At 39.6% G+C, this 22,229-nt stretch overlaps 1 protein-coding gene and 1 non-coding gene across 2 annotated transcripts; one reads left to right on the top strand and one right to left on the bottom strand.

Moving 5' to 3' along the window:
- Nucleotides 1–2,180: 2,180 nt before the first annotated feature.
- Nucleotides 2,181–4,794, top strand: LOC110465631 (DNA-binding protein inhibitor ID-4-like). Its single transcript, XM_021521583.1, has 3 exons — nt 2,181–3,066; nt 3,428–3,501; nt 4,009–4,794. The coding sequence occupies exons 1-2, from the start codon at nt 2,752–2,754 to the stop codon at nt 3,455–3,457; spliced, it is 345 nt and encodes a 114-aa protein (XP_021377258.1). The 5' UTR covers nt 2,181–2,751; the 3' UTR covers nt 3,458–3,501; nt 4,009–4,794.
- Nucleotides 4,795–20,262: 15,468 nt separating this feature from the next.
- On the bottom strand, nt 20,263–20,336 carry Trnat-agu. The gene has a single exon. It is a non-coding gene; the product is annotated as a tRNA-Thr (tRNA).
- Between the last annotated feature and the right edge of the window lie 1,893 nt (nt 20,337–22,229).

The following is a 22,229-nucleotide window of genomic DNA, read 5'->3' as shown; positions in this document are numbered from 1 at the left end:
TTCGAATGGTCTACCTATAAATTGTCAGCATATTTCACTTCCATCAAACTAAAATTATGTTACAGACTTAAATATATTTCTGTCTTTCCTCACACTCTGAAGAAACACAGTTATTAAATCGTATTTGTCGGTAAGAGATGATAAAAATGACACGCGAAATAATTGATTTTCATAATTATCCCCATGTTAACGTTAAGTAAAGAACAAGGCGGAGCTTTCATATATAATATTATTAAATACCATCGATTATTTATCTCGACATGAGAAAAATGAACACAATGTTTACTTTCTATTCAGGTAGATTTTTGACAGTATATGTGTGATATATATTAACCCCTGGTTGCTGACACTGATCAATTAATTATGCTAATGGCGATATGTTTTACAATAAAGGAATTTCTTCGACCGCACTATTTTTTATCGAATAATCAATGGCAAATTAACACATGATGTTTCATTTTTTCTAGCTTGATTTTTGAAATTCTTTTGTAAATGCCCCTATTTATAGGTGTTTAATGTCGATGGCTGACAAGCGAAAGATCTGGGTTACAATTACGATGAAATATACCTTATTTGATGTCGGTATGAGTATAAATTGGATGGTATTTATATTGTTTCTCAAATATATGCTTATACAATTCAAAATGTCTTTAATTTTATTCTTCAGTGTTTGTGGTACAATATTTCATGACTATTGAATTACACTATTGGGCAGAAAATATGAAAAATCATCGAATAGTGTGAACAAAATGAGAAATGAGCAGCCAGACACCGTTCACCTCCACACTATAGACGTGTAAGGACCATTAATTGATAAACTGATTTAAGAGGCAGGAATACTATAGGTGTACTCAAACTGTCCTTAGTGCTGATAAACTATACAACTCTCAGAGGAGATCAAACATAAATAAAAAGGTTAAGCGATAAATCAATATTTTATTCTTTGTTGTTTAAATTTCATCATGATTATATTAGAATACCGTAAAATCTGTGCCCAACGCATCGCGACACGAAAGTGTACGTAATGTTTCCTTGTTTGGACTTTTATTGTTTTAGACGCCGATCAAACAGAGGTTTTTTGGATGTCAAGTCATGGAAAATAAATAGGTAATTAGGCAACTATGTCAAATTTGTTTTAAAATTGCTTTTATTAAAATGAAGCATTTACATTGTTGATGGCGATTATCAACGACTTTACATTTATCTGTAGCTGACAGTGTTTGTTTGACCATTTTATATCGTTAAAAGTTCATTATAATTTAAAAAGACATTAAAATGCAAATCAGTTCAATTTAATCCAAGTTGAGGATTCATAAGCAACTCAGACACCGGAAATAAATACATTTCATGTTTGTACGTAAACTGAAATTTAAGAGCCATACATATTTAAAATGATTTGCACATTAAATCATTTGCATAAAATCATTTGTTTTTTTCTTCTTCTATAAAATGTGTATTTCATTGTAAATACTGCGCATCCATAAACATTCGCCTAGGGTTTAATTGCATCTGGTAAATATATTTTTTATTTTAGTATGTAATTAAATTGTGCACCTGTCAATTGCTTGTGGGAAAATATATTCAGACTTGTGTATCTCCTAGTCTGTGGGATTTCCAAGGCATATGAAAATACCTAAAATACGAACACGTTTAATTTGATGAATCAACTTATCTTAGTTATTTAAAAGAATTATTATTGAGATAAAAAAAAACTTTTTAAAATCACAGACAAGTTTATATTTAATGACACATCATGTCTATATCATTGAGAAAAGTATATCCAGATTTAAAATATGAACAAAAACGCTGTACTGGAATACCTGTAGAAACACATTCCGATAAACCTGAATACCCCCACTCTACTCGAGTATTTATTTTTGTTAATCTCGAGAAGATGTCTGGCGCCAGCGATATCTAACTGAAATACTTCCCACTGTATATAAATATATGCAAATTTTGCAGGTGTGCTTGTGTGAAGTATCTTTAGGGCGAAGGTGACGAATTTTAATGCAATTTATCAGCCGAAGCTAGGCGGTAGCTTTGAAGTACGACTTGATTGGCACAGCACAGTGTTATACTCAGTCCGCCTGGCGCCGATACGATAGCAGGCCCCACTGTATGAATGGGTGACGTCACAACCCGGCGCCAGACCGTCGGGACGGATTTTGGGGGGGGATTGCGGGTCCCGGCGTGTCAATTTATCACCTGTCAAATAGCGTTACCTGTCAAGAAACTAACTGAACTTTTCTTAAATCTTTAAAGTAACTTCTTGTTCAAACTAGTGTTTATATGGTAGTTTTTGGTACGTCTTATCGTAAAAGGTTTCACTCCGATATTTTTAGAAGTGATTACGATTTTTCTGTAGTAAAATGTTTTTACAACCCTCTTGTCTGTGTAAACACCCCTCAGTTGAGCAGTAATCATTAGAGCTGGTGGATTAGTGCTATCCAGCCCAGGGGCGTAGCCCGTCATGCTATTATAACGTCAGAAACCCCGATTGGCCTAGATGTGCTTCTCACTTGTCACTCACATTATAACAACCACTCACGTGTCTGGGAAGTAATCGATCGGTGGGCGGGGCTTAACTCGCTACAATTGTACACATGAGCATAACTAACCCCACACGGCTACGTTTATATATCGAGTGGAGTTCCTCGTTTCACCATTCTGCCTGTAACTCTCAAAGCACACGTACGTTATAACAAGCCAAAGGAATTCTCTCCTGTTTATTGATTTTGTCGTGGATACATTATGAAGGCCGTTACACAAGCTTGCATGAGACCAGCGGTTGAGCTTGGAATCCGTCAGGACTCCAGAATCTTCAAACCGAAGATGGACGAAACATCAGCTGAGATGACAGAGTGTTTCACCAAACTGAAGGACTTGGTGCCGTCGCTACCCCAGAACAAGAAAGTGTCAAAAACACAGCTTCTTCAGCACGTGATTGATTACATTTTGGACTTAGAACTTGCTCTGGAAGTGCCGACTGTACTGGGGAGCCTGACACCCACGAGCTGCCGTTCACCTCTTAGTGAGAAGGCACAACCCAACACAGTTCTAAACGAGGTAAGACTTCTAATTATTTACATTTCTTAAATTGAAGTCAAAATAATGTTTGTGTTGTCGAAAGTAGTCTTCAAACTTATGTTTTCTAAAATATCACTCATGTTAAATTAACATTTATTTGACTTTTTATTTATAAAGTGTATACAGTGTAATTGCCACTGTTGTCATGTTCATCAGCGTTGTTTACGTCAGAAGGGCATCGTCGATCGATTTACCACAGGTGTTCGCTAATCAGCGTACTGAATAAATCATGGTAATGTAGTCCTTACATGTTGTATGTAACAATGGACAATACTGATAATCAACCGTTCATAACCCTACGAAATATGATTCTATAAGTATGAAATTATTTTTTTGACAGATTTGTCCGATGAGCGATGTGTCGAAATAGACGATCCTTCCACAGACCAGTCCACATGTGGAAATTCTCGACAGGTGAGATTAATTAAACCCAATCCTATATCTACCGTGTGCGCACGTGATGCTAGGGGTCTCTAATTAAGTCTTGCACCTGTATTTTGAAAAGTTACAGTGGAGAATAGCTGGAATGCTTGGTCGAGACGGACCAGACTTACTGGCGCCTACTCGACTGGGCCGTCATAGATAGTGAACAGGTGTTCAGACCGCGTAGCATTCCAGTACACGAGCTCGCTGCACTGGGTTTAAGTGGGTGGCCATGGGAATCACTCGACGTTTACCCATCAAAGTCAACAGCAAATGTTCACACAGATTTATGTGTAATTATTTTTCATGAAAAATTACTTGTGCTTTCTCTAGAAATTCTGAACTTGGTTGAACTTGACATCGTACAGGAGAAAGTTTCTATAATAATTTCAATATTTCACTGGAACAGTAAATGATCATTCCATTTTAATTGTCATAAATTAAACTTATTTTTTAAAACAAAATGTACTCAATGTCTATTTATTTGTGTTGTTGTAGGCTGTGACGTAGAAATCGGATACCAATTATCCAGGGGATGCTGTCCATCCGATGTGACGTCACACACGGGATGAACCCCAAAGGGCGACAGTAACGCCGTCAACTGCCGAAGCATCCGTTACTAGGCAACGGCGAAAGCGCGTGCAATGGCGATCGGACTGTAGCAGACTACACAAGGACTACAGACGCCCTGGTTCATCAGACAGTTATGATTTGGATGTTCAGTTTCAATGGACATCCATCATGATTTTAATTTGGTGTAATTTTTGAGTTGGAACATTGTGTTGTATTTTTTTACACGGAATTTCATGAAGTTGGAATACTATGGAGCCGGAATAACGTGGTTCTATCTTGCACAGAGTAAACAGAACTGTATTCTAATTACCAATCTCTTGAATATACATCAGAACTATGGAAGTGTTGTACACATGGAAAAGGAGAACTTTTGCCGATGTTTTCATTAAATATGGAAGAAAAAGAGGAAGTTTTAGCGGAGACAATCGTGAATGGACACTCGTTGTCCTGTGACTTTGTCCAGACACTAGGATCACTGTACTTTTGTACAGGGTGTATATAGATCTATGTACATGTGATGTATGTAAACTTTGCGAACGTAACCCACCGATTAGTAGTTACAAAAGCACAAACTTTACCACCGAACAAATACAAGGATGCATACCAGTGGATATTTTTTTCTTCAGTTATGTTTTGTTTTATAATTTGTTGTTGTCGAGTTCAAATTTTAAAAAGAAAATTCATATTAAATTGTTTATACGTTTCTATATACACATGGCTTCTTGTTGTTAATTATAACTTTAACCACCACGTAAAATAATTCATGTTCCTTTGGAACAGGCTACGTCCTAACGATTGGTCGTAAAGCAATCCAAACATACTATGTTAAACAATCCCAAACAAGGGATCGGAACTTGGTCTATGATTTCCAATGTTCACTATTGTTACGACTGACTACTTGGTTGAATTGGTACAAAACTATGGATCCTGATAAACACCAAAAACGATGATTTTCTATCACAGACCCTATTATTTACAGGCTATCAATTTAAGGTTCTTAAACATTGATATACGTAATTCTGAAAGTGTTTTGCTATTTACAATGTCTGCTACTGTCTTGAATAACGGTGCAGCATCGATCTAATAAAGTTGACCAAGGTTGCTATAACGATAGTATGGAATAATTGTACCCAAAACGGTCCATAGTACTAGGGATCTACTGCAGCTACCATTGAACAGTTCACGATTTTGATCCGAAACTAAAAGCTGATAAACCATTCCAGCGATCAGTTTTCTGATAAAAGTAAAACACATTAACATCTCATTAACAATCACCAAAATCGTCGTTTCCACCGCCGGGAACAATTTATTAGAATATTACTTGGTTATGTTCACATTACTTAACGTAATAAGATTTCCCCCACCACTACGATAGTGTCAAGTGGCCGTGGATAGCACACCTCCTCGATAGCTACCTTGTACATTACACGCGACAAAGCTGGGGAATATGACAACACTCTGCCCATATTTTTTTTTAAATACTTCTGTTATGTAATGTTCTTGGCTATTAAAAGTGTCAATCGAAGTGTAATAAACTGAAAAATGAAGGTTAAAGCCATATGCCCGAGCCTCGTTAGCGTGCCAGAAAGGCCCAAAAAGCTTTTCAATAGAAATTGTTCGCGAAGCTCATACGTTACACTAACGAGGCGATAAAGGGTGATTTGACAGCTGATATGAAATATAACACCGGAACATTTACCACGTAAACCACACGCAAAAAACTTCCAGGGGCTCGACGTAAAACATTAACTGGCGCATATTATACTGTTTCCCCTTCTTCGAAAACCAACAAAACTCGTTGTAAGTACATGTAAATATATTTGTATGTTTCGGAGAAATTACGACATGAAAACATCTTGATTAGTGCAGCTACTTTCCCCCATTATCGCTACTTTCCTCCACCACTCTCCCTCCAATGGACAGAAAGTTGTAAGAGGACTGACTAGGTTAGGTGTTCAACTGCAAAACATCGAATGAAAAAAATGCAATAATGGTAAAATGTGCTTGTATTGGAAACATTTACCTAATCAAACGTCATCATTATATAACTAGCATAATATATTTGTCAACAAAAAACCTGTATGAGTGTACATTGACTGCTCATTAGGCGACTCCCTGGTCGCCCACGTCAAGTTTCAGCCTGATTACTACATCCTGTCGATAACAACCATCACATCAAGGGTCCACTAAAATAGAAATGCGTGACAGTAAATTGTGTCGTAGACAGATTTACCGGAGGGAGTTGTTAATAACACTCCTACCTGTTGAATGTTTCCGATGACATCAACATTTTATGATTTTATTGGAAATAGATTTTTATTCTAATACGGAATTCCGATGACATAGGCGGTATCATCTGTCGTTACATAAGGAGATGAGAAGTAACCTGTTGTTCTGCAAGTACTTGGCATTACTGCAATCTTATTATTTTGAACCTGTACTAGATTTGCAACTGCGACAAAGTAATTCATATAATATAGATATTTTATTTTTGGTATTTAAATATTTGAAAAACATGTGGATCTGAAAGGGTTAATTAAATGGGTATCTGTCAAACGCCAGACTAGACCATATATAGTTTTGCCTGTGAACCAAATTTTCCATTGTGCCTCATTTAAGATTTTTTCTCCACATGGGAAGTGATCTATCTGACACTATGTTTACACGTCAATCAGACAAATGTTTCTTTATTCCACGTGGAGGGAACACTCACTCGGGACTTTCGGCCTGTCCGAGTAGCGCAAGGTTTACAATGCTAATAGAACTGAGGTCCGCACAGAAAGGGGAAATGTCACAAACAGTTAAATTTTTCTCTCTCTATTAAAAGCTTGCATGATAGGTTATTTCTGTATATATTGATGAAGCAACACAAAATATAAATAAACAGATGAATAAAGATCAAAACGATCCAATCAAAAATGTTATAACTAGACTAGCCTCCGTCTCTACAACATTGAAGTTTTTAGGAAAAAAAATAGATTCTAATAATTTGTATCACTTGGATGTATGAAACTAGGGGACATAGGCTAGTAGTAAAAACTAGGGGGCATAGGCTAGTAGTAAAAACTAAGAGTCTAACAACTAGATTAGTTTGTATGTTAGCTGTTTTGTGGTGTCGCCCCTTTCCACGTCCTAATAATAACTTAGATATAAACTGACTTTTGAGGTTTTATAATAAACAATTAGTTATTAGTCATCACCAGCCCCTCCCCTTTTTTTTGTAAAATTAAAGAAATACAGCGCACATGCTTCCATTGAGTGGCGTCTATCGATACCGACTCCCGGTCAGTGGTAGTTGGGGGTATAGATCTTGGTTCACACCCCACCTGTAAAAACAAGGCCAGTCCATATTCCGACTGGATAAACAACCATCACAAAGCAACTCTTGAACAACATAGCGATGTTACATCTTCGCGTGTCAACAAATAAATCCCAGCAATGGCGTCGTATTACTTGTATACCAAGAAGTAACATACACAATTTTATCAGACTGTTTGATCTATTTATCAATCCAAGATGTGTCATTTGATAATATATTTCTGTCGAATTTTCGCTCAACCTTTTTATTTGTTTAAAACAAAAGTCGGGAGTGGATCAGACATGAGTTTAAGTGTCTCAGGATTGAGTAATTGTCAAAGTTCAACAAATAAGTTTCAAGGTTTTTACAATATTCCTGATCTGTATATTTAAACGCGTAGTCTATATTTGTTTTCCTTGTTCCGCTTAAAAAACAAACAACGTTATAATCTCGGAGCAGAAACATGTAAACCCATTTCAAACAAAAATACAGTTGCGAATGAAAAAAGTCGAAATCCCCACAAAATAATTAACCCCACCGTCCCGAACCCGCAGAAGGAAAAAGAATAAAACCTTGCTAACGACACACACTGTCACCCATTACCTCCTTAATTCTATTTTACGATCAGCTCTTGTTCACCAGAACAACCATAAGCAATACACTATGCTTTCACACTTGAGAAATGCATTTCTCCCTTAATAGGTGTAGAAATGAAATTTAAGTTCTTTATTGTAAAGTATCTTACAGTGTATCATGTAACCAAAACTCGCGGTTAGGACCACAGAACGTTCAGCACGGTTCTATCGTTTTTAATAATAAAACAAATGTATAAAATTGTATGGGACGTGTGCATGTTTCTTGTACAGAACTCATCCATTAGAAATCAAACGTGTTGTTTTCACATCTAGTTTGATCTACCTCAAATATCAAAATTCAAAAAGATTCATCCTTTCGTTTGTTTTGACATTTGTGGGAAAAAGTCAGAAGTTCCCGATTGATTCTCCAACACCTCTGGTTACCAATATTTTGAAGAAAGCTCTATAAACGCACGTGGTCTGAACAGAGTGGCTATTTCCCGTGTCATCCTGTGTCATGGGGTAATTACTTAATGAATATGCAGCTGCGAAGCGGGCTTTGTTTGTGCCGAACATCCCGTGACTTGTGACGTAGCCATGCACGTGCAGCGAACTATCATGGCGTCCGGTGTTGTCGGGGTCGATAGACTGCCCTACAATTGACCATTATAGACAGCTGCCGTGTCACGGAATACTCTCCTTGCCATGGTCAGTAATTGAGAAATTATTTGCGCGCATCTGCACACCAGAATTTGTTGATAGACTTCCAGAAGAGATAGCGTTAATTCATTACTTATACCAACAATCGCGCGGTCGTGGCTGTAACCGCGGGAGGGAGTTTAATAGGGGGTCGTTTACTCTCAGTAATTGACAGGACTGATAGGAAAACAAAAGCAAACCTATACCGTAAACCTAATGGTCAAGTCCGGCCATCGCTAAGTGATTCAAGAGTTCGAACACGTGCAAAATTTCGCCAACGGGGTTGCTACATTTACCTACCATTAGTAAGTTAAATATGTTCAAATGTATTACACTGATAGTTTAGCTCATGTACATACTATTATTTCAAACGGGGGTGGGTTCGGGGAGGGTAATGCACTTCTCTCGGTCAAAATGGTCAAAGTGACTCCATTGGATTGGCAATAGTAACCATCCAGTGCATCACTATCCCTGCTGCTGTAAGAGGCGGTGACAGTGTCTTGGTATTTTGTAATGCTGTTGTGATATCTCTGGGTTAACTAGAAGTATTTACAATATTTTAAGTTTGATATCTACATGGTTGTAAGCTTCTTCGACTTAGGAGAGACCCGTAATGTAAAACAACACATAGGTCATCAATGAGTTGTTAGCTTGCGACCATTTGTAAAATAAAAGTAGCGGATTATCATGTCTAAGATATTGAAAAACGAACAAACAAAAATCTGCAATAATCCCTTTATTCCGTTACGTGTCATTGATATACATTGTTATAGGGATAAAAAGCACAATAAATATATCTATAAACAAACGGTCAAGCTGTTAATAGCTCCCGGGCGGCCATATTGACTGATACCTGTTTTTATGTTCACGTCACATTGTCCTGCCATGGTCAAGCGGGGCAGATGTCAATCTCGCCTGTTTATTTTACAAACTCTCCCATTTATCATCTGTGCAAATCAAACTGTGTATAATTGGTCATTAATGGACAATAAATGTCACTGACCACTGGTCCATAGTGTACGTGCTACAAGCTGACCAGTTGTGAACAGGCCATATGCATGTTTTGACTCGTGAGGTCACGAATGGTTATGTTTCGTTTACTGCGCCTTTCTCCTCGTCCTAAACATATTTGGTACACGTTTTGCCAAACACGATACAAACTAAAGTACTTCACACATTTAAAAATATATATAAACGATTTGAATTTAACGGTTAACTGTGATAGGAAGTAACAAAGAAAATAATAGCCAAATAAATACATTAAAAAATAACAGAAAACAAACAAACAAAAATAGAAGTGTATTTTGGTTTTAATTTTTCCAACAATAAAATGTCCATTGAATACAAATAACATCGCGAATTGAGCCAGTTTTTTAAAAAGAAATCACTGTGTATTTCGTCATCATAGTCGTTAGAAATGGAGCGGAGCTTTTATCTTGGCAGCCATTCGTTAACATGGGGGATTCTAACGCCCTATTGGGTTTTATGGTCCGGGCTAGTTCCTCAATGTGCATGCAGCTGCACTTTCCAACTTATGGCTGACACGAAAAGCTGCACCAATCATGGGTTTGTGGAGAGAAGAGAAAATCGGGACAACTATTTTCAATTTTCTGTAAAAATAATGAGATCATGAAATTCTTTACGTACTTGTCACCTTTTAATAAGACTATTTAAAAACAGACAACGGGACATATGAACAATTTCAATGATATCTAGAATTTACAATTGCAATGTTTCTTTCTGAAACTGACAACGTAAAGGAATTAGCAATGATAGTCTATGTGTAAGCACTTCGTGATGTGATATTTGGAAGTAATGTAACCTTGGCAAAAGCGAACCTCTCAAACATGAAATGATATTTCACAAATATAAATGATTTGTTGATTAGCAAAAATGTGAATAAAATACACAAGAATGATGTTGTCTACTTATTTGTAAATTTTAAGCAGAATATATTTGCATGCCAGTTCAGAGCCTGGGAACGTGTTTCTTTATACTCTTTACTAGAGACCAAACGTGCGTTATGCTGACAACCACTTAACGACCATCAGTGTGTTGAGTGACAGACTGACCAGGTGCATCTGCTCCATAGAGTACGGCCGATGCTTTAATAAAACTGACCATGTATCTACTATTGTGTAGGGTGTACTCTAACAATCAATGATAGACGAGCGAGAAATCCCGCGCCCTATGACAGTGCGTCCCCGTACAGGTGTGTCAGGGGAGGAGGAGGGGACCGGTGCTAGCTATCGAGGGACAGGTGACAAACACGTGCGCCCGTCCTCACCTTCCCCTTTCAAACACGTAACTACAAAGGACTGGGATCAATAATGCAAGGTGTACACTCGGCTAACTATCCCAGGCGGACTAAATAAAAAAAGCCCGGTGCAAGTTGCTGGAAGCTGACCGTATGTACGTTTCAACCGACGATTGGAAATCAATGTTCCTTTGTGAGAGGTCTGGGTAAAAACAGCTGGCCGCTACAGGGAAATCGACATTGCCGGAAAGGCCATATGGGTGGCCGCATTGGGAAAAGACTAGCCAAATTCTCACCACTGTGTGTAAGTCGATATTTGTGGTACGGATATGGTTTTCGATTTCGAATTCACGATATTCCTGTCATTAATATTGTCGGATATGGGTATTATTATAATAAGTTAACATCTGTTTTTGCATAAACATTTCCATGGATTTTTGATTTTTGTTTTTACCAAATCAAAATGATAAAAATTGACGAATAGCACAATACAACAAACAGTTGAGTTATAATTGCTAAGGTTCGTAAACGAGGAGAGTATGCGATGAAAAACCATTACTTGATTATGAAGAAAAAAATGACAGTATTTATATTGTGGATAATCTGACTTCAGTGAGTGTGGTCAGAGATGCATACATACTCGTTTAAATTAACACGGTTTCCTACTAAATCGCGTTCAGCTCTAAGATTTCGGAATAAAATTTTATCTTGTTGAGAAATCAACGTTCTTAATGCACCGGAAATAAAGTACGCATGCGTCAACCGGTGATACGTCTGTTGTTGAGTGTCAGTATCGCTGACAAGTGTTGTCAATTTCTCGATCAGATGGACCATCGTAAAAACAGCGATAATGACCGAGTGCCATCCGTGTCACGTGGTTCTGGTCGAGCCAGATGTCCGAGCGACGTTCCAAAGTGTCAGTCACCCGTCAGCTCTATTATCTGGTAAAAAAGATCGTGTGATACCTCCGGCAAAACATGACAAATGTTCTTATGGCCGAATTCATCTCTCTGTTATAATGATAACATTGCAATGATACTTGAATACCCGTTATTAAGACATTGAACGTCATAATGTACTTTACAGCAATGTAAGACAAAAGGAAAACAACTAAAGAGAAGACATATAAGTGGTTATATTTTATACGAAAGCTAAGAGACTGAATTTGAGTTTTAAAGTGCTGAAAAAGTCCACGTCCTCATGACGTGGACTAATTTTTAAACTGTAATTTAAAATTATTTTTTGTCCGTCAAAGCATACCATATCCCGAATATAATACCAAATTTGTTACTTCCTTTTACTGCTATATTGAAAATAATAATTTTGTTCACTTGGATGTCTGATTTAAATTCTCAAAGTAGGAGATAAGCTAGTAGTAAAATGCAGCTGGTTAAATTCTTCATAAAAAATTAGGGGCTGGTAGACAAGGTAGGGGCTGGTAGCCAAGTTAGGGGTTGGTAGCCAAGTTAGGGGTTGGTAGCCAAGTTAGGGGCTGGTACCCAAGTAAGAGGCTGGTACCCAAGTTAGAGGCTGGTAGCCAAGTTAGAGGCTGGTAGCCAAGTTAGGGGTTGGTAGTCAAGTAAGGGGCAGGTAGCCAAGTTAGGGGTTGGTAGCCAAATTAGGGGTTGAAAGTCAAGTTAGGGGCTGGTAGCCAAGTTAGGGGTTGGTAGCAAGTTAGGGTCTGGAAGCAAGGTTAGAGGTCTGGTAGCCAAGTTAGGGGTTGGTAGCCAAGTTAGGGGTTGGTAGCCAAGGTTGGGTCTGGTAGCCAAGTAATGAGCTGGTAGCAAAGTTAGAGGTTGGTAGTCAAGTTAGAGGTTGGTAGCCAAGTTAGAAACTGGTATCCAAGTTAAGGACTGATAGCCAAGTTAGGGGCTGGTAGCCAAGTAAGGGACTGGTAGCCATGTTAGGGGCTGGTAGCCAAGTTAGGGGCTGGTAGCCAAGTTAGGGACTGATAGGCAAGTTAGGGATTGGTAGCCAAGTTGAGGGGTGGTAGCCAAGCTAGGGGCTGGTATCCAAGTTAGGAGCTGGTAGCAAATTTAGGGGTTGGTAGCCAAGTTGAGGGCTGGTAGCCAAGTTAGGGGCTGGTAGCCAAGTTTGGGACTGATAGTCAAGTTAGGGATTGGTAGCCAAGTTGAGGGCTGGTAGCCAAGCTAGGGGCTGGTATCCAAGTTAGGGGTTGGTAGCAAGGTTAGAGGCTGGTAATCAAGTTAGTGACTGATAGTCAAGTTAGGGATTGGTAGCCAAATTGAGGGCTAGAAGCCAAGCTAGGGGCTGGTATCCAAGTTAGGAGCTGGTAGCAAATTTAGGGGTTGGTAGCCAAGTTGAGGGATGGTAGCCAAGTAAGAGACTGGTAGCCAAGTTAGAGACTGGTAGTCAAGTTAGGGACTGATAGTCAAGTTAGGGATTGGTAACCAAGTCGAGGGCTGGTAGCCAAGTTAGAAGCTGTTAGCCACGTTAGGGACTGGTAGCCAAGAGAGAAGTTGGTAGCCAACTTCGAGGTCTGGTAGCCAAGTTAGGGACTGGTAGCAAAGTTAGGGACTGATAGCCAAGTTTAGGGCTGGTCGTCAAGTTAGGGGCTGGTAGCAAAGTTAGGGGTTTTTAGCCAAGTTAGGGGTTGGTAGCCAAATTAGGGGTTGGTAGCCAAGTTAGGGGCTGGTAGCAAAGTAAGGGGTTGGTAGCCATGTTAGGGGCTGAAAGCCAAGTTAGGGACTTGTAGCCAAGTGAGAAACGGGTAGCCAAGTTAGGGGCTGGTATCCAAGTTAGGGGCTGGTAGCCATGTTAGGGGTTGGAAGCCAAGTTAGGGTTTGATAGCCAAGTTTAGGGCTGGTAGCCAAGTTAGGGGATGGTAGCCAAGTTAGGGGCTTGTAGCCAAGTTAGGGACTGATAGTCAAGTTAGGGATTGGTAGCCAAGTTGAGGGCTGGTAGCCAAGTTAGGGTCTGGTAGCCAAGTTAGGGACTGATAGTAAAGATAGGGGTTGGTAGCCAAGTTGAGGGCTGGTAGCCAAGCTAGGGGCTGGTATCCAAGTTAGGAGCTGTAGCCAAGTTAGGATTGGCATCCAAGTAAGGGTCTGGTAGCCAAGTTTCGGGTTTGGTAGCCGAGTAAGGGGCTGGTAGCCAAGTTAGAGGCTGGTAGCCAAGTTAGGGGTTGGAAGTCAAGTAAGGGGCAGGTAGCCAAGTTAGGGGTTGATAGCCAAGTTAGGGACTGATAGTAAAGTTAGGGATTGGTAGCCAAGTTGAGGGTTGGTAGCCAAGTTAGGGGCTGGTATCCAAGTTAGGAGCTGGTAGCCAAGTTAGGGGCTGGTAGCCAAGTTAGGGTTGGTAGCAAAGTTAGGGACTGGTAGCCAAGTTAGGGACTGATAGTCAAGTTAGGGATTGGTAGCCAAGTTGAGGGTTGGTAGCTAAGTTAGGGTTGGTAGCAAAGTTAGGGACTGGTAGCCAAGTTAGGAACTGATAGTCAAGTTAGGGATCGGTAGCCAAGTTGAGGGCTGGTAGCCAAGCTAGGAACTTGTAGCCAAGTTAGGGGTTGGGAGCCAAGTTAGGGGCTGGTAGCCAAGTTAGGAGCTGGTAGCCAAGTTAGGGACTGATAGTCAAGTTAGGGACTGATAGTCAAGTTAGGGATTGGTAGCCAAGTTGAGGGCTGGTAGCCAAGCTAGGAACTTGTAGCCAAGTTAGGGGTTGGAAGCCAAGTTAGGGACTGATAGTCAAGTTAGGGATTGGTAGCCAAGTTGCGGGTTGGTAGCCAAGTTAGGGGCTGGTATCCAAGTTAGGAGCTGGTAGCCAAGTTAGGGTTGGTAGCAAAGTTAGGGACTGGTAGCCAAGTTAGGGCCTGATAGTCAAGTTAGGGATTGGTAGCCAAATTGAGGGCTAGAAGCCAAGCTAGGGGCTGGTATCCAAGTTAGGAGCTGGTAGCCAAGTTAGGGACTGATAGTCAAGTTAGGGATTGGAAGCCAAGTTGCGGGCTGGTAGCCAAGCTATTGGCTGGTAGCCAAGCTATTGGCTGGGAGCCAAGTTAGGGGCTGGTAGCCAATTTGAGGGCTGGTAGCCAAGTTAGGGTCAGGTAGTCAAGTTGGGGGTTGGTAGCCAAGTTAGGGGTTGGTAGCTAAGTTAGGGTTTGGTAGCCAATTTGAGGGCTGGTAGCCAATATGAGGGCTGGTAGGCAAGTAAGGAGCTGATAGCCAAGTTAGAACCTGGTAGCCAAGGTAGGGGCTGATAGCCAAGTTAGGAGGTGGTAGCAAAGTTAGGGACTTATAGCCAAGTTGAGGGCTGGTAGCCAAGTTAGGGGCTGGGAGCCAAGTTAGGGGCTGGTAGCCAATTTGAGGGCTGGTAGCCAAGTTAGGGTCAGGTAGTCAAGTTGGGGGTTGGTAGCCAAGTTAGGGGTTGGTAGCTAAGTTAGGGTTTGGTAGCCAATTTGAGGGCTGGTAGCCAATATGAGGGCTGGTAGGCAAGTAAGGAGCTGGTAGCCAAGTTAGAACCTAGGAGCCAAGGTAGGGGCTGATAGCCAAGTTAGGAGTTGGTAGCAAAGTTAGGGACTAATAGCCAAGTTGAGGCCTGGTAGCCAAGTTAGGGGCTGGTAGCCAAGTTAAGGACTGATAGCCAAGTTAGGGGCTGATAGCCAAGTTAGGGGCTGGTAGCCAAGTTAGGGGCTGGTAGCCAAGTTAGGAGCTGGTAGCCAAGTTAGGGAATGATAGTCAAGTAAGGGATTGGTAGCCAAGTTAGGGACTGGTAGCCAAGTTAGGGACTGGTAGCCATGTTAGGGCTGGTAGCCAAGTTAGGGGCTGGTAGCCAATTTGAGGGCTGGTAGCCAAGTTAGGGTCAGGTAGTCAAGTTGGGGGTTGGTAGCCAAGTAAGGGGTTGGTAGCCAAGTTAGGGGTTGGTAGCCAAGTTAGGGACTGATAGTCAAGTTAGGGATTGGTAGCCAAGTTGCGGGCTGGTAGCCAAGCTATTGGCTGGTAGCCAAGTTAGGGGCTGGTAGCCAATTTGAGGGCTGGTAGCCAATTTGAGGGCTGGTAGCCAATATGAGGGCTGGTAGGCAAGTAAGGAGCTGGTAGCCAAGTTAGAACCTGGTAGCCAAGGTAGGGGCTGATAGCCAAGTTAGGAGTTGGTAGCAAAGTTAGGGACTTATAGCCAAGTTGAGGGCTGGTAGCCAAGTTAGGGGCTGGTAGCCAAGTTAGGGGCTGGTAGCCAAGTTAGGGGCTGGTAGCCAAGTTAGGGGCTGGTAGCCAAGTTAGTGGCTGGTAGCCAGTCTGGTAAGATCATTCAGTAAACAGTCAAAGTAATAACCAATAACCGTCCAAACTGGTCCCTGCTGGCTCCGACGATTCGGGGATAGAATACTTCTGATGTATCCTTCTGCATGTTACCACAAGAGGCGACTAACGTGTGTAGAGAGTGGACTGTAGAATCAGGAGAAGCAGAGGGGGCCACTGTGTCTTATGCTAGGGAGACATCGGGAAATTGCAACCCTTGGAATATATGGGGTATCTCCCTAGGCACCACTCTTCATATCATCTATTTAGCGTTAGCAGTGTAACAATTTGCAGGTGAACTTTACGACTAATTGTTTAAAGAACAAGAGGTCAATCACTCAAGAAAGTTGAATGTATTTCTTGAAAAACAAAATGACTCTGGAAATCATGCAAAAAAGGTTGACGATTTTTTACATCAAACGAACTATTAAATTTGAGCACCATCAATAATTTGTGTTTTTTTTTTGTATATTTTCTAAATCTGAGAAGTATGGATAGGTGTTACGGTCGCCAGCATGACCTCTCACATCTTCGCCAGCTAAGGGTTACAAACCAGTACGATCCGGTCTGCAGAACGTCCCAAATCGTATCCCTTTGGTTAGCGAAGATGGGTCTTTTAGGGAAACATGTTTCTTTGTTTCGATATGAAACTTGATGTAGATAAGTCCGAGTTTCCCCTGTCCCTGAAACCAGACTCAGACATTTTGACAGAAAGATTTCTGGCCTGTTGATGGCTAGATGTTAATTAAGGTGCCGTTTGTTTCGTTGTCGAGGATGTGACATTCGGACTAGGGTTTTACCTAGATGGTACGTGTGATTGATAAAACAGAAGACTCTTAACCTTCCGGAAGGCATGGTCTTATTCAAGGGTCTCTATCGTTTTTTCGATTTTTCGTTCTTTGTATGGTTTTATAAATAATTCTGTATTCTCTTGTTGTTTCTTGTTTCATTTTAAAAAAAGTGAAGAAATTCATTTAATTCGGAAAGCACTGTGACTCTACAGGAATATAATAACAGGTTTTGGCTATTACGTCACCCGCTCGACTGATACGTTACAGCTTCCTCATACGGCCCTGTTGATACAGAAAACACAACACTTGAACAGTCACCAAACGAGATCTGAATGGTACGGTCTGAAGAGACTTGTTATGAGGACTTTGTGATGTTCGGTGACGGTCGAGGCGGAGTGGTACACGAACTTGATAGTGTAACGAGCTGTAACCGTAATGACACTGGTGACAGTATCACAATACGACGGCTTCTTCCCTGTAAATGAGCTACATATGTGACGATGTCAAGGAGTTAGTCAAATGAAGTCTCATTGTTGCTCAGTTTCGTAGATGTGTTTTCTAGTTCGGCAAATATGATACATTACGTTTTTTAGTTCGGAGGATATGTGTTTGTTTTAAAAAATAGTGTGTTGCTTTGCTTCGATTAATTCGCCATATATTATTATGCTGTTTAGTTCTCCAATCTCAATTTCAAACAAATGGTTTGAAAAGATTGGTTGGACTCTAAGTTTCACACACCAAATACGTTTTGATAGTGGTCATACTAAGAACCATACATGTTTAGCTAAAGTCTTTTTACACTATCTCCACCAACAGAATGGATGCACTTACATCGTTTCTTGCAACGCTGTCAGACACGGCCGTTGTTTTAAACCTCATAATTGGTTCCTATATGTCCCCAATCAAATTATGCAAATAAACCACACACAAACTATATCTGTATTCAACGTGTAAACTGATACTGGCCAAGTTCTTCAAAGAGTTCCGACAAATCTTTCTCGCAATTTTTCTGTAACAAGGATGTTTGGATCAACCAGAAAATAGTGTTTATTTGTCTGTCCGTCACTGTCACGTGACATCTATAATTCAATAAAGGAATACGTGAGATATATAGCAAGTGAGTGTGACAAAACACTGCCATACAAATCGTCTATTATCCCGTTATTTTGAAATGTTTAAAAGCATGAGTCCTATTGACATGTTGGTATTAATTAATTACTTTTTACCTGTTTGAAGTTCGATAGTATATATATACAGGTGTGCAAGGCGTCACACTTCGTTCCCAGGTATAAGAAATGTGAAATGGATTGCCGAGTGATCTGTATTAAAGAAATGTGCCATAATTTGTGACATGAAAAAAGTACAAAATTGTTATGTTTCATTTCTGTATCATTGTATTACCTGTGTGATTAATTTTACCTGAGACAGATAAGCAGATGTCCTTCCCATACAGGTGTCGCATCAATAGAGTGATACCGATATGTATGGAACAATTGTTACAACGCAACTATTTGAATTGTTAACTAGATCGATGGGCCTAATTAATTATATTTTCCCAATATCGACAACACATGTAAACAAATTTACGGCAATAGAAACAACCGATTTTATTTTAATTGTCTGTAAGGAAGCCCTTTTTCAATACAATGACAGTTAATATTTCAGGAGTTGACGTTTATTATCAACAATCCGTTTCACTGCCGTACACAATGCGTTATTATAACCCTATACGTAAGTAGAAAGTGTGAAGGCAGACTGGTGAAGATCATGAAATCTGAACACCTGCACGTGGATTTACTGTCAACAGCTAACGTCCTTCAAGCGCTTGAGATATTGTTGTATTGTTATCCCCCATAAACCGGAAACCTATCATCCGCCATATTGGTAGAGGAGAAGAAGTCGATGCTTGAGCCGAGTATTTCCTCGAGTTAATGAATGAGTGTGGAAGTAAACCCTTGTGACCATCTGTGTGTAAGGAGGAGAGTGTCACCGTCATACTGGACCGTCATCAGTACGGGGCTCACCAAGGGGCCTACTAAATAACGCTAACGAAAATATAATCAAATCTAGCCCCAAATTAACTCTTTATTAGATCAAAGCTGTTCTTTATTGGGTTTTGTGTCGTTGCTGTCAACGCAGTGTGAAGTTATAATGTCGCAAAGATATACTGATCTGTTTTAAAATAAATTGAATTTGGTCTATTTTAGTCCTGTTTAGTATGTAACTTTAGCTATGAAATTCCCAGAGTACCCTAGGTCAGTGCCTGTACTCATGTCCGGCTTGTATTTATGAGTATTTATGAACACGTGCAGGTCCTCGACACAATGAAACTTATCTCAGTCGAACATAAGTCGTTATTAGAGTTTGAACCTAACCACTATGATGATAGGATGAATTCCTTATTTCTTCCTCCTTTACTCATCCACCCCAACCTCCTCCATCCTCATCACCTCGTCTCCTCTACAAACAACTGTCAATCAGCACAGATTTATCTGGTGTTAACGATCTATTTTCTTGCTCCACTCGGATCGTTTTTATCCCCTTCTCCTGTATAACAGATGCTAGGAGTTAATCTTTCCGTTTTCACATAGGACAGAAATGATCTCCTTTTAACCTTCCGCCTTGTCGTATCAATTTGTGAACGGAAGTACAAAAACTGTCAAGCCTTCGCGAAATCAGTGTCCATATGGTTGATGCAGGGATATATTATCTCTATTATTTTCTTTGTTAAAAATGATATCAGTTCCTTAGACAAACTGCATACTGTTTACATCAAAACCTGTCATATACCGATGTGTTATCGTGTGATCCCCCCCCCCCCCCCCCCCCCCTATTTCGAATTACGGGTCGTTGACACTATGTAGTTTTGATTTTTATTCTATAATTCACGTGTCTTAAAAAAATAACAATTTAATAATAAGGATACCTAAATTATCGTGTTGTATCTTTTTTTGATTTTATTTATTTTTATTTATCTCTTCTACTGATCTATGCTAAGAGATAGGACAGTTACTAGTATACTTGTTAACCAACGCCATTGCCTGACTCCCTGGTATACTTGTAATGGTGAATGTTTGTTTTTATCTCAGGGCCTTTGGAATTATTTCTAATCAGTATAGAAACAATTGCAATCCCCACCTCCATCCGATTGTATCGTATCGCAGGAAATTCCGTCAAAAGCATGAAATCAAATTAAAATGGATTTTGACGAAATGCTGCGCTAGTGAACCATTATTACAAGCCCTTCTATTTGTATGGGTCTATTTTTCAGGGTTTACAACACGGTAAAAGAACAAAAAGTAATCAGAAAACAAGGCTCCAGAGGGAGTCGAACCCTCGACCTCCAGTTTACTAGACTGGCGCTCTAACCAACTGAGCTATGGAGCCCGTTGCGTTGCTGTTATATCTAGACATAATAAAACAGCTACCTTTCAATAAACATTTTCATGTTAAAGATATTTCATATATCCTCTTCCTGAGATATCTTTTGTAGATTAACTAAAACGCATACTGTGAAAATTAATACTTACTCATAATTTTCCTTTTAATTTATTAACTATACCACTGAAAAAAACACTGTCGGTGTTCTATCCTTCTTTAAATGTTCCCTATCATATATTTTCTAGTTTATGTTATAAGTAGAAACGAACCCGGAAAGTATTATTAAGCGTCGTTAGAATCGAAAGGCAACTTGATTTATGAAAATTTCACCTTTTCAAATTTAAGTTTCAAGGTATAAACTTCGTATACAAAGGATACCTGGTGTGTGACACTTATTCTGCTGATCTGTATCAGTTCATGTAATAAAGTTGGATGATGGCAATTCAAACTACCCTTGGGACAACATATGTCGGAATCAATCGACGGGAACAAATAAATTGATCATTAGTGATAACAGCTTAGGGGGCAAAAACCTAATGAAAATGTATCATGATGATAATAAATGATGATTGGCGATGCGATCCGATGACGTCACGGGATGAGTCTATTTATCTTTCCCCGACCTTGTCAACCTATCTATCTGTATCGATCTCGTGTGATTGATTGGACTTTAGCAAGCGTCTTACGTGTCGTACATGGCACCAGCATTACTCTCTTTTTAACAATGTGATTGTAAGGTACTAAGTCAGTGACTTCCGGTTCTGCAATATACAACTTCCTGCTTTACTGATGAATAATGTAGCTATATTTGAAAGCTGTACCTTATTTTCATGCTTAAGTTTAGAAAAAAAAAAACGATGATCCCGTTGAGTTCAATTTCACGTTTACGTTTAGATAGGTTGTGTTCCGTGTCACACAACATCTCGATCACACTCAATCATCTGGTACATCATAAAAAGTTACCTAAACGGTCAGACCAATAACAATCGTCCTTATGTACCGTATAAAGCAATCACGGTTAGCTACTTTCGTGGGGTGGAACAATTGATTTGCTCATTGTATAACCCTCCTTCACATATAACATAAATATAAACTTACAATATTGATAATGTGAATTTTATATAATAATATATTACATAAAGTCGATTCTCCACGCCAAGTACAGCAGGCGCATTCCTTTTTTCATTTGTACTATTCGACAGCCTTAGACAGTTTAACTATTGTGTGTAAGTAACACTCAGTTTCAGCCAATCATAACTAAGACTAGCACTTCAATACCCGACCAGTACTGTAGTTAATTGATGTATGATTTTAATTCAGTTGACTTTTCATTTCATCCACATATCAGGCAGGATTGCTATCCCAATAATAAAAACAAATGTCATGTGTTTGTAAGTTCCTTTACAACAATTCGCAATTTTGTATGATGTGCTTGTGTATGGTAAAAGACAATAACATATATATCTTCATAAATATATAGGTCTCATAATTAACAACGGCAGTATTGTCCAATATTTGCACTGGATCCGAATTACTTAAATAGATATATGGGCAAAGAAGTAATAACGACAGCGCAGACAAAATTATTGTCAAATTTTCAGGGCGATCTGCCCCTTGATCAAGACAGGAACATGAACATTTACATGTCACAACAGAAAAAACAGTCACCATGAAACAATAATACAATACAAAATACATAAACAAACAGAAGTTACTTATATAAAATATGCTGTTGTAATTGCATATCACCTCGGTAAGCCTGTAGTAGTCCAGTGGCGGATCCAGAGGTTTTTTGGGGGCTTCAGGAAACCCCTGAGAATTTTCTTTAAAAATCATATATTTTCACCATTTTCCTCAATTTTTCCAACATGGACCCCCCCCCCAGAAAATTTGGACCCC

This window comes from Mizuhopecten yessoensis, unplaced genomic scaffold (genome assembly GCF_002113885.1).
Source record: "Mizuhopecten yessoensis strain PY_sf001 unplaced genomic scaffold, ASM211388v2 scaffold11095, whole genome shotgun sequence".
Taxonomy (NCBI): domain Eukaryota; kingdom Metazoa; phylum Mollusca; class Bivalvia; order Pectinida; family Pectinidae; genus Mizuhopecten; species Mizuhopecten yessoensis.
This window is presented reverse-complemented; position numbering and strand designations above follow the sequence as displayed.